General features: G+C 37.5%; 1 protein-coding gene across 1 annotated transcript; it reads right to left on the reverse strand.

The window, feature by feature from the left end:
* Positions 1-5,123: 5,123 nt before the first annotated feature.
* Positions 5,124-13,100, reverse strand: fzd4 (frizzled class receptor 4). The gene is made up of 2 exons (XM_028800408.2): positions 12,505-13,100; positions 5,124-9,589 (listed from the first exon to the last, which is right to left on the reverse strand). Exons 1-2 carry the CDS (start codon positions 12,748-12,750, stop codon positions 8,255-8,257), a joined length of 1,581 nt encoding a protein of 526 aa, XP_028656241.1. The 5' UTR covers positions 12,751-13,100; the 3' UTR covers positions 5,124-8,254.
* Between the last annotated feature and the right edge of the window lie 858 nt (positions 13,101-13,958).

Genomic DNA, 13,958 nt, shown 5'->3' on the forward strand with positions numbered 1-13,958 from the left:
GGAGGATCTGAGAGACACACTTTGATGAATAAAGTTTTGTAAAAATACAGTAAGACAGGTAAGATCTGGTTTAGAAATTGATTACTTAGTTTATTTTGGGAGGCCTTCCCGTCATTCTGAGCACAGAGGATCTGCAGCCTAACCTCACAGCACTGGGAAAAACCAACAATGGATGGGATTCGACACCCTCTCCACTCTGGCCATCCAAACATAGCATATGTTATCAAACTGGACTCTGGCTTTTGCCACTGTGACTATTAGATACTAGTCAGTGGTTTTTATGCTTAATTCTGCTAGCTACTCCATTTACATTTACTGTATCTCCCTATTTATTATCTCTATTGTAATGCTTTAATTTTTGATCAGATACTTCTTGCTGAAAATGTTGTTTAAAAATGGTGTTGCTCTTGCATACCTCACAGACCTGCACTCACAACATACTTTTTTTTTTTTTTTTTTTTTTTTTTTAACTTTTCTTGAATTTATTTAAAGCATGTAACATTCCATACAATCAAGACAAACTTAACAAAATTAAATTCAATTCAACCTCCACTCATGAGAAAGACAGGAAGGCCAACAGCCAGAGTAAAACTGTTGAGAGTAGTAAAGAGAGAAAGGAGTCTTTTCTCCCCAATATAAATGCTTATTCTAAAATATTATTGATTAGGTCCATCCAGGTTTTAAAAAAGTTTTGAACAGATCCACTAAGCGAGAATTTGATTTATTCCAATTTCAAATAGTATATAACATCAGACGTGGGTTAGGATTCTTCCAGTTGAGGCAAGACAAGTCTGCGTGCCAATAGTGAAGTAAAGGCAAAGACAGTTTGTTTGTCCTTCTCCACTTTAAGCCCATCTGGACGTACCCCAAACACAGCTTAATGGGTTAGGAGAGATTGACACACCAAGGCTGTCTGAAAGGCATTTACAATTTTTGTCCAGAATGATGTTAATTTGCTATACGGCCAAAACATGTGACCCAGTGAGGCTGGAACTTAATTGCAATGTTTACAGGTTGGATCTTGCCCTGGAAACATTTTGAACAATTTTAAGCAAGACAGATGTGCTCGATAAAAGATTTTAACTTGAATAATTGAATGCTTTGCACATATGGAGCTAGAGTGAATTCTGTGTATGCCTGCCTGCCTTCCACTCCTTTTCCGAAACATTGAATATAGATCCTTTTCCCACTGTACTCTGGGATATTATAAAGGCAGGGACTTTCAAGTGGTTTTATATATTACAGAAATGCTGTCTGAGTCTTCAACATACTGAGTTATCATCAGTTAAATTAGTGAGCACATCTTTAGGATGCAAGAAGAAACTGGAGTACACAGAGCGACCTCAAACTATCCAGAAAAGCAACAGACATGCCATAAATCAAATTCAGAAGTTCTGCGGCACTACACCACACCCAGCTATTGAGAAATTACAATTTCATGGTGTAGCGCATCTAGTAAAGTTCCATTCTAGCACGACCTAATATGATATTGGGGCCCCTGCTTTTTGTACTATATATGAATGATTTGGATGGGAATATAACTTAGTTTAGTTAAGTTTGCAGATGATACCAAACTAGGTGGACTGGCAGATAACTGAGCATTCATTGAATGATTACTGAGGGACTTGGGCAGTATACGGGACTGTGGATATTTTTGGCAGATGAAGTTTAATGTAAATAAATGTAAAGTATTACAGGTAGGAAATAAAAATGCTACATTTGAACATCAAATGGTAGTTCATAAAATTGAAAGTACACCTTATAAGAAGGATTTAAAAGTTGTCACTGTCAACATCCAGACAGTGTTCAGTCCTCTCACTCTGCAGAGTCCTCACATGGCTAGGCATTACAGAAGCAGCCAAAAAGTGGACCATTAAATCTGCAAGTGAAGCCGCAGAGAAAGCCTCAAGGTGACTTTGGGTAAAGAGGGCTGATCCATGGATCGCAAGTTGGGGATTGACCCCAGGTGGGTCACCTGAGCAAGGGTGTATGATGTTGCAAGAACCGAAACGCCCGATGACCTCAGGACTAATAATGCATCCAGGTGATGTTTCTTATATAGAAGCCATTAAGAAGGCTAACAGAATGTTAGGTTATATAGCATGGTGTGTAGAGCACAAGTCCAAGGGGGTTATGATCAAGCACTATAAGAACTGGTGAGGCCCCATCTAGAGTACTGTGTCCAATTTTGGACTCCAGGCTACAAAAAAAAAAACACACTAGAAAAAGTCCAGAGAAGAGCGATTAAGCTGATTCCAGGGCTACAAGGGATGAATCATGAAGAAAAAGTTAAAACAGCTGAGCCTTTTCAGTTTCAGCAAAAGGAGTTTAGGAGGAAAAATGAATGAAGTGTTTAAAATAATGAAGGGGATTAGTACAGTGGATTGAGACTGAGTTCTACAGGAACACAAGGACACAGTTGGAGACATTTTTTTTTGGAGTTAAGTGGCCAGGACTAGTGAAATTTGTGGAGCTGAATGGCCTGTTCTTTTCAAAAATTTTCAAACGTTTCTAAAGATAGGTTTATTTCAGATGTTTCAGACTAGGCACACTAATTATGAACTATGTTTTCAAAAAGAACCCAATAGAAGTATTTTAAACTGTATCCATTGCAAAAGGAATGACACTTGATGGCCACTAGGTGGAGTTATCTGCAAGCTCTGCCCTGTCTTTGAACTTGTAGAGGAAGTTAGGAGAACAGATTGTGAGTTCAGCATTATAATGATGGGAGAAGAAAGCTGAATCATTTAACATAGTAATAGCCGTGTCAGCTCTGCAATGGGCCTCTTTTCGCAAAGCTGTAACAGTCACTCAAACACAGCTGGATGCCTTAGAGGCGAATACAGTGTGACAGTCTACAGTTTGGCATGTATTCATCAGGGCCGCCACCGCACAGTGGTGCCTTGTATCCAATGCAGCAATGGTAGGCTTTGACTTACTGTATTTATGTAATGGAAAAAGTGGGTTCATTAAACAGGTGTATTTAATTAAATGTCACAAAAAGCAGATTACATACCGGATGCAGAAATCGAAATGAACCCTCTGGGTAGGTTATTAGTAAGTTTGCAGGTAGTGATGTCTTTATAGTTTCACTGCTGCTCAGTGACAGTCTGATGTAGACAGGCACTGGATACTGGTCATTATTGTTGATAATGTAAATGAATTATGGGCTGCATCACAGATTCAGAGTCTTAGATTTACTATAATTCCCAGCCTGGTTGTTGCATGTGTAGAATTTACAAATGGGACAAAATGAGCTCTCTCTGAACACGCCTATGTTTTCCCACATGCCAAAGTATTGAAATTGGTATCTGTGAGCATTCTGTAGGATGGCTTGTTTTGCTCCCAATGCTGCCAAGATAAGCTCCAGCTCCCAGAACTCAAACTAAAGTAACTAGGTTTAGAAAGTGGATGGATTGGTGTTTAAAAGCAGTACTTTCAAAAACAAACTAACTTATTATATAGTGTCTTTCATGGTGAACTCCTCCCCCATCACTTCACATAAACAATGAAATCTGACTAATGAAAAAAATAAAAGGCGGTAAGTAAAAAAAAAAAAAACCATCACTAATAGGTTTTTATTACAGTGGAATTTTCTTGCCTTTATAATTGAAAACTAAACAAAAATGCCAGGCAGAAAATTCAGAAACTATGGTTGTCTATAGAGTGGCACCATGATGCAATGTGGTTTGAATTCTACTCAGTCCCAGTCACCACCATTTTCAGGGTGTTTTCTTTAATGCATCTAGATTACCACACATTAAAGATGGGTGTATTTAGTTGTTTGCCAACTCTACGTACAGTGTCACAGACTTGTGTCCTGCCTAAAACACAAAACAGTCCAACCAGGACACTGAGCTTTGCCTAACACCTCCAGTATAATACATGAACATGTTACTTTTCAAATACATATTTTCTTAAAACTATTGCCACTCCAGTTATTAAACAATTCTCACACAGTAAAAACACTTACTCATTTTTGAATTTGGACCCGTTTCACAGGCTACAAGCTAAAAGGTGCATCCTTCTTGTTGGGATTTGGTGAGTGGTATCTGTGAAGAAACTGATAAAAGATATTATGCTCACAGTAAAAAATAAAATCTTCCTGTATGTTTAACTAGATAATTTAGGTACTGACTACCAACTCAGAGGATGGTTATAAAGTAGAATTTGAACGGCTATTAATTCATAATGTGTTACAGCAAATACATTTCACTTAAGCTGTTAAAAAAATTACATAATTGAGTGCACGTTTTCACTTCAAGAAAGGCTTATCACATTAAATAATTTTATATATTAAAGCTTTATTAAATATTAAAACCCTTCCAAAAAAAATCCATTGAGATGGTGCTCAGCTTAAAAAAGGCACAGGAGGAATATTAAAAACTCAATCTAAGCAGATGTATTACTGTTGCAAGTAAATAAGGCCCATGTAGTCGCTAAGCAAATGCCATGCAACACTTCATTGTGGTGCACTTTGTGGCAACTTAGTCAGGGAATTCTTTACGTGTAACTGTTAAAAGTAGAAACCGGTCCATTGAATCATTTTTTTTTTCCAATCAACAGTTCATATATTTGACTCCTCCAGTTGCTTGCCGACTGTTAAACATTTAGACAGACTTGCCAAAATTGAATTATGCACATTCCATGACTGTCTGCATGCTGCAGTGCATTTTCTTACACAGCATACCAGCCACATAATTTAAGAGGTTTTTAGTCTTTCAGAGCTCAAAGCAGTTTTTTCTTCTTCAAAACAACATTTTACATTTAAATAAAAAAAAAAAAAAAAAACACTTCTTTGTAACCCTTTATGATTTTGTGCTGTAAACTTGTTTGGTTTATAAATCTTTGTAAAGGCTCCATATTAAATTTGTATTTAGCTTTTTTAGAATTTATTTCCTCTATTTCATGAAAAACTCTTAAGACTCGAGAAGAAAAATTCTTAAACTATTGAAATTTACAGTCTTAGACTTTAAACTTTTTTTTTTTTTTAATTAAATTGAATACTGTCCCACTGTAAGTAATAAAACGTTTAGAAGATGATGTTAACACAGGAAATCACATAAAGGCTGCAAATATCTAAAGGCTGTGTGGTAAGAGGATAAACAAACAATGACACCATATAAGAAACAAAAAGTTTAATTTTTTCCATACAAAAGTTCTCTTTAAATAACAAAACTTTTTACAAAGATAAATTAGACATTTTATAATACATAACACTTTTTTCTGTACAATCTTTGAAAAATATAACCAAGTACTTCATAATTGTCAGGTTTATAGCTTTTACCTGTGTAGTACCAATTTTTTTTTGCATTTGAAAAATTTTACCTTACATATCTAAGATCTGTGTGTTCTTGGTATACTTGGAAACCTCTGCACCCAACCCAATCAAATTTTGCATGAGCACCATTTGCAAAAAGAAAAAGTTTATGGGTCATAGTACCCAATACGAGTACAATATGTTAGGGGTTTTATAAAGTGCAAAACATGTCAAAACCATAGAGCTTGGCTCACTGAATAAAGCAGCAGCAGGGAGTCTGAGATCACCTCACCCAATTGAAATGGGAGTGGTTTTAATAGCCTAAGCAATCTGGTAAATGGTGGTAAGAGTTTAATGGAAGTGCCCACTGGCATTTGGAGAAGTCAAAATGTGTGTATAAAGACTTTTATATTTTAAAAAACAACAACCAAAAAAAAATATATATTGTCCCTTTTAAGTGTTTAACTGTCATTCACACTAACATTAAAATGAGGATACTGTGGGAGGGGGGCAAAAATTATTTTTACAAAATGATCTGGGGTGCAGTACTGTAATACAGTTACATTCAGAATGGGAGAAATATTTCCAACATCTCACACAACTGTTCTACCACAAAAATAGGAGTGGTGGCTCTGAGGCTAAGGATCTGTGCTGGTATCCAGAAGGTTGCCAGTTCTAATCCCCGTCACTGCCAAAAGAGATCCTACTTTGCTGGGCCCTTAAGCAAGACCCTTAACCTGTAATTGCTCCAGGGGTGCTGTACAATGGCTGACCCTGTGCTCTGACCCCAAGGGTTATGCGAAAACTAACAAATTCCTAATACAAGAAATTGTATAAGGCGAAATAAAGAACAAAAAAAAATTATATATATGTTATGCTAACATACACATCCTTTTCAGAAAGGTAAATATGTAGGGCCATCCCTAGATATTAAGTTGCTCATGATGAATGAAAATAACAAAAAAAATAAAATAATAATAAAGCTGGGCTATAGACCACTCCGAGAAAACACAGCATTAGTTTGAGTAAAATGAAAGCAATGGAATTATTCAATACGTGTTTTTGCAACAGTGCCTGAAACTGTGTCTTTTAATTATTATAATTGATTGGCTTAAGCTGCCGATTATGTATAAAATCTACCACAAACATTGCCCATAGCATTATATGTATGCATGTTACAATCTTACATAAATCACATATATACATGTATTGTATATACACATATGCAAACTGCATATACACACATACATGCATATATATGTAATATATGTGTATATCACACACACACCTTTTCATGTGAGAGTGTATACTATTCTCTTACCAAAACCTGCATAAAAGCTAAATTTTAATTTGGATAACAGTATTTTTTTAAGTAGCAAATTTTAAAAAAAATAAATAATAATAATAAGTATTGCTGGTGACTGGGTTTATAAAAATAACTTTTTGAATCTGATAAAAAACATGTTTATTATTTAAAAAATCTGTTAAAAAAACAAAATCATAGAAACAAGTGGGCTGAAGTGACATGGAGACAGATGTGGGTAGTTCAAGTGGCAAGGGTGAAGCTTTAAAACAATTTCATACACTTAATGTATGGGATATGTATATATTTCACAAAAACACCCACATAACTAAAATAAAATATATGGTTCATCAGTGGAACATACATGGGATATGCCATAATGAAAATTATTCCTTTTACATATACCTGTGTCAATGCTTATAACTGTAACAGAGCTGTCTGAAGCACCTAGGTGAGGGCTATGTAATGGAAGTACTTCATTAAAAATTTTTGAGATCTATTTGAGAACTTTGAAAATATAGTATTTCTTCTTTTATATATAAATACATCCCAAAAATTACACATGTAGTAATAAAACTATCTCCCTGTACAATATTTAAGGAAAGAAAATGTGTTTTGTATTTTATATATACACACACACACACTTTGGGAGATCTTACCAAGAAACGTATTTATAGCTGAATAAGTCACTTTTGGGAAAACAAAAGTAGTAACAAAGTCAAAGCCAAAAGTCATGCCAGTAGAAACACTCATGATAATCAAATCATAGAAATGATAAAAGCCTGCAATTGTGGGTTTGCAATATAATTTATAAACACAACAAAAATGACGAATAGAAATTATATAATTATAGCTTCTCATATAGAAGGAACACATGGTTCAAGGATCCCTTTTTGAGGGGAAGGCTCTATCTAAGATGATGAAAAATCTATCCCCAGCAAATATGAAGTGTGGGTTTTAAAAGGTTAATCTAACAGCCTACAAACCTGCAATGGAATGGAATGAATATTTCAGAGGCATCTCCTGCACAAAACCTTACCTTTGGATTGTCTGAATACTTTGCTACTGTAAATATACCCAGTGTGCCATATGTTGACCAGGCTACAAAGTTGTGCTGAACACTTTTGAATGCATTCATTTTAAATGTTTTTGGTTTATCTACAGAATAAGACGAACATTTAAATCGAATAATATTATGAGGCTCACAAAGTTCATTAATAAATCCTCTTTCAGTGTTTCATACTGTGATATATATGCTCAGTTTACACAGTCTCACTGTCCAGTGTATTTTAAAATAAAAACTTGAAAAGAAAAGCAAAAACCTGCTATGAAATACTCCTTTGCAGTCAACGTTACCCATAGCTTGAAACCCAGATTATGCAACTGCCAGTTCACGGATTACACAGTGTTTGATGCTGTAGCAAGCCACACCAGTTACTGTTAAAATACAAAAAGAGTATAAAACATCTCTAACCTTAGTATTGCCAATTGTGGCTGGTAAGGCAATGTGCAACAAGGACCAACAGTGTCTTTTTAAAAGCAATTGTTTTCAAATGGTTTTCCCCACCTACAACGCATCGCCTTGTGGTAAGCATTTGGCCATTTGTGCCAACCTGTAACTGGCTTATGATAGGTTGGCTTAGCGCTGGAAAAAGAGCAAAACCAAAAGTTAACAGAAATATAGTTTGGGTTCATACCACAGTTTCATTGCCCTTGCCTTGCTTTGTCCAATTTTCTGTCCTTTTTTCTCGTTTGGTCCTTCCAGAACTTACCAACCGGTTTGAACACTTTTGCCAGGTGTGTAAAGTCTTGGCCGACCAAATCCACATTCCTGATGTAATGCCAACCAAAAGAGACATGAAAATCTTTAACATTTCCACAGCCATGTTCGAGTCCTCAGCAGAGTAGCGAAAGACAGTCCAATTAGAGATTTCATAAAAGTAACACGCAATGACACATGTTGCTGGAACAGTGTATAAAACTGAAAATACACCAATTTTTACCATTAGCCTTTCCAGTTTGTCAGTCTTAGCACCATCCTTTTGAAGGTTGGATCGGATTTTAAACAATGCTACCAAACCAGCAGCTATGAACAAAGTCCCAATCACCAAATAAGTAAACAAAGGGGCCACCACAAAACCAGTAAGTGCATCAATGTGTTGACTCCCGACATAGCACAGTCCCGTTAGCTCATCAGTGTCCACAAGCCGCATTATTAAAATCACAATAGTTTTCACTGCTGGGATTGCCCAAGCAGCAATGTGGAAATAAGAGCTGTGCATCTCTATAGCTTCATGTCCCCATTTAAGACCTGCAGCTAGAAACCAGGTCAATGTCAGGATTACCCACCAGATGGAGCTAGCCATCCCAAAGAAATACATGAGAAGGAAGACAATGGCACAGCTGGTGTTCTTAAGCCCCTCCTGGATAAGCACTGGCTCAGACGCCTCTTCAAAGTCACAAGATATCCTCTCTCTGCCCACGGTCAATCTCACAATATAAGCGATGCTATAAATATTATAACACATGCTAAGAAAAATTATGGGCCTTTCCGGGTATGAGAATCTGGATGAATCAATAAGGAAGGTCAAAACAGTAAAGGAGGTTGACACAAAACAAAGAACAGCCCATACAGCCATCCAAATATCTGTGAATTCTTTGGCAGATCTGCTGTATAGGCCCGCGTCATACCCACACTTTAAGACACACTTCTGGCTCCTTTTGACCAAGATGTACTGGTCTGAACTGACTCCCATAGTCTGGCATTCCTCTTCCAGAGGCTGCAGAGATGTTTTACTTGTGTGATAAGGGATCTCTTCATCACCTGGTCCTTCCATGCACATATGGTTGTGGTCATTCTGAGGAGGAAACAAGCTGCAGTTTAAAGCATCCGGCCACACAAATCCAAATTCCTTCAGGACAGGCTCACACTTTCTTTTCACTGAGAGGCACATGCTACCACATGGGCCAATTGGGATATTGATCTTCTCTGTACACATGGGAACATAGACTGAGCAGAGGAAGAACTAGAAGAGAATAGAAAAAAAAAAAAATTATACTCCATGTATTTGTATCTCCATACCTTTAAAATTCAGCTTCAAAATATTTTTAGTCTGATATCTCTAACTTGCCAACTGCAAGGCACACCTTGTTTCCAAAATTATTCAAGCTTAATTGAGAACGGAATGAGACACAATTTGATGCAAGAACAGGCAAAAGCACGGGTCTGCAGCAAAATGAGTGCAATTATTCTTTTAAACTTTTTGCTCACTCTAAACCTAGAAAAACGTACTTTTACCATCACATAATGAGAACATTTGCAGCCAGTTTCCTCACACTAACACCAAATATTCTGCTGCTTATAACTGTTAAAACAAATAACAGAAAGCAGCACAAAAGTGGCTGGATAAGAAACTTTTTATCACTTTAAATACCGGTATGCAATCACCTCCTTAAGTTATGGACATTTTTCCTTAGGTTTGAAATGTGCATTCATGTTTAAGAAAAAAAAAAAAAAACCACAAAATTTCATTTTAGATAGATCTTTATTGTCATTGTCACTTTTACAAAGGAACAAGGAAATTGAAGGTGCAAAAAGACAAGAAGAGAGAAAAATAATAAACCGAATAGTAATAAATATACAAATTGCACTTGTTGACTTAAGGTCTATATTGCACATTGGTAGAATAATATGGAGCAGTTTTATTCTGAGTTCAGGGCCATGATTGCTTTCGGATAAAAGCTGTTTTTAAGGCTGTTTGTCCTAGTTTTCATAGCTCTGTATCTCTTGCCCGATGGCAAAAGCTGGAAGAAGCAATGACCAGGATGTGATGAATCCTGTGAAATGTCAATTGCTTTAGAAATCCATTCATCCATCCATTTTCCAACCCGCTGAATCCGAACACAGGGTCGCGGGGGTCTGCTGGAGCCAATCCCAACCAACACAGGGCACAAGGCAGGAACCAATCCCGGGCAGGGTGCCAACCCACCGCAGTGCTTTAGAAATAATTAATTAAATTTATTTTTGTATATAAATTTTCAATGACTGTAGGCTCAGAGTGCTAAGTGCGGCCTTCTTAAACTAGAATACATGGCATCCATGAGTTGCTAACAATTTTTGACCACATTTTAATACAATAAATACAAATTCCAGGATTTGTTGTCTTTAAAACACAAAAATGGCTGAACTTCTGAGTCTGCTTGATTATCCATACACACAAAAAAAGATGCAACCACATCTAAAAATGTTTAAACTTACATGTCACCAAACCACCAATCTCCCCTCATTTAAAAATAAAAAAAAAGTTTGAGAAACTAATAAGACAGACATGTATAGGAATATGTTAGAAGCCTCTTCTTGTGTGTTTGTAAGACAGATATATTTAAAATTATTTTTAAAAAAATAACCAAGTAACCTATCCTTGATATGAAAAAGTCTGTGAAAATGTAAATGTTGATGTTCCTGTCAAGTGTGAAAAGGCCATAACTTTGATCACAACACAAACTGGTTAAAATGAACAGAACACACATCCGCATAACCCTATCTTTGTTAGCCCGTACATCCTATACATACAACTAACAGATCTATATAAAGACAATACTTTGCACCCACCAGAATTTATGAATTTGTCTTTAAAGAAATTCCAAAAAATAAAGTTGTTCTGCCTGCACACTTATTGGTACAGCAGCCTAGATTATTTAGAGTTGATATTGGAACCAAGTAATTAAATTGATAAACTCCCACCCAATCCCAAAAACAAAAAAAAAAAAGTTTCAAGCAGGTTTTCCTTAAAAAAGTGTATATTGTGGTGTATCATATGCATATCAATCTGTGATCTACAACCTGCTATATGTTAATAAAGTCTAAAGTTCGGTAATGTTAATTAAGCCTGCTCCGAGCTTCAAAACATAAAATCCAATAAAGACAACGCTTTTAAAGCTTTTCCCAGCTACACCTTACAAGTATGGAAACCTGAAATTAATTTAAATGATATGAAGTGGATTTTAGGATTGGGTAACGAATTTGACTGCGTTAATGACTAGCACACTTAAAAACACGGGTGAACGAGCAAACTTTTTCTCAAACTTTTCCTGCCAAATTCCAAATATATGCGTGTCAGGTCGGTGCGACAACAATTGGCAGCCTCGTTGTTGGGAGATGAGGAACCTCTGCGATGGATATACGGCCCCGACCTTAAACTGCAATATGCTGGTCATGCAAATGGGGGCATCAAAAAAATGTATAAGATAGAAAACATCAAGACCCTAGAAGACACTAGAATCTTTCGCTTGATCCTACCCCCAAATGCAATATAGCGAAAACACCAAACTCATTCTGTATTAACCCGCACCAATCCTAAAAACTTACATTAAAATTTGCTAAATTACACTGCAAAAAGACTTTTCTTTTTTTATTAACTTCACCGTCACACCACGAGACAGTAAACGATCTTGTATCAGCGGGATTCTACTTTCGTAACATACGCGTGCATTTGCAAGACGAAATCCAGCTCCCGGTGATCTGATTAATTCGTCAGCCCAGCACTGCTGTATGCGGATTTATGTTTTAAGTCTCAAAACATGTTTGAGCGTTAACTCCTCTAACGCGGTAAACGTGATTTACGTGGATCTGAACATCAATCGGTTTAACCTTCGTGAAGATTTCTCACAAGTTTGAAGCTAACTATACAGCGGTCGGCTAAATATGTTTGGGATTTGCTTGAGGTAGGAGTTAAACTGGTGAGGACAGACTTCAAGTATAAAACTTAATGCCTACACGCAAAATTAAATTGAGTAAGAGGAGTTGATGGTGCGCAGCTTTCACCTGAACAGGTGTCAGTCAAAATGTTGCTTAAGTCCGATGTCTGCCACCCTTCCGATTCCCAAGGAGATATTACGACGTATCACGCTGAGCAGCACGTGCCCCGTGGCGTGTACTCACCTGCAACTGGCTGGAGCACCCGTACTGAATTAACGGGGTGAATGTGGTCAGCTGCAACTCAGCATCAGACTGAAGTTCGTGCCCTACTAGATTGGGCATTTTTGTAACATTGTATCCCAAGTTTTGACACATGGAAATCCGAATTGGATCGCAGCGCATCTCATCCTCGTCACCGAACCCACGAACCTGAGGTAGGAAGCCCATGAGCAGAAACGCCAATAAATCCACGACACAGATCCAGCGCATGCTTATCCTCTTACGTTATTCCTCCAAATGTTCTGGATCACACTATTTTTTTCTCTTAACCCACAATGTCAGATAACCAGCTGGCAAAGTATCCACCACTACAAAATAACCACTAGCAAAGATCCTCGCGTCTGCCGTGCACGTTCTCCAAGTTTTACGAGTCCTCTTATACTAATGCTGGGTCGCGTGTCTTCAGATAAAGATGAACATTTACAGTCCTCATTTCTGCCGGATATCTACGCGTACTTCCAGTCCGACTCCTGTAAACACTCGCTCGCTAACATCCTCAGCTCCACACCGTACTCGGACACAAGACTTCTGCGCTCAGCGGGTCCACCGAGTTTGGTAAAGAAGAGTCGCCCTGCGTGCTTCCACCAATCAGCCGCGACGAAGCCACGCCCATTTAAGTTGAAAAGAAGTTGCGACCAGCGCGTGGAGCTGGGAGACCACAGCTCGTGTCTGCTGAAGGAGCGCTTCTGAATCCAGGGCGGCGAGCGAGTGACTTTAATGACGTTGTGTTCAGCCAATTAGAGACATTAGGCAAAGTTCGTTTAAAAAATGATCATATGCGTTTTTGGCCCAGAACTGCCTGTTTGTTATATGATTGGCTGCAAAGGAAAGCAGCACGTTTTATACGATTGTTAAGCTCTTTTTAGGTTAGCGGTACAATATGTATTTGCGTTTAAGGTTTTGTTACAAGGCATGCCACTTGCGTAACGTGTAAGGGATCTTTATCGTTTAACCTCAATGTTTGATTTTGCACGATTTAATAACGAATACAGTTGAGTGTGTGACTGTTCTGCAGCCGAGTCTCTTGCAGGGTTCGCTTTCTGCCTTTCGCCTAGTTCTCCAGACCAGGCTCAAGCCCTACACGACCTAGAACTCCATTAGACGGCTATCGGAATGCAATGCGATCATTCTAATATTTCATAACCAACACTAGATGCAGGGACACACAAGACACACGCTCAAACATGTATATAATTACACGGTGTATATATTTGCCCTTCCAATATATAATTATAGTATAACTAAAACAAGTACAAAAGTATTATTGACTTTGCAATGCTACAAGCTATTAATATTAAATAATATCGTATCCACCCTTTTATTTACAAGCTTGCAGGGGCTGTGGCCTACAGAAGCAGATTTAGGCACAAGACAGAATCCATTCCAGAATAAGGCACGTTAACTTGCATGAGGTCACT

This window comes from Erpetoichthys calabaricus, chromosome 4 (genome assembly GCF_900747795.2).
Source record: "Erpetoichthys calabaricus chromosome 4, fErpCal1.3, whole genome shotgun sequence".
Lineage (NCBI taxonomy): Eukaryota > Metazoa > Chordata > Cladistia > Polypteriformes > Polypteridae > Erpetoichthys > Erpetoichthys calabaricus.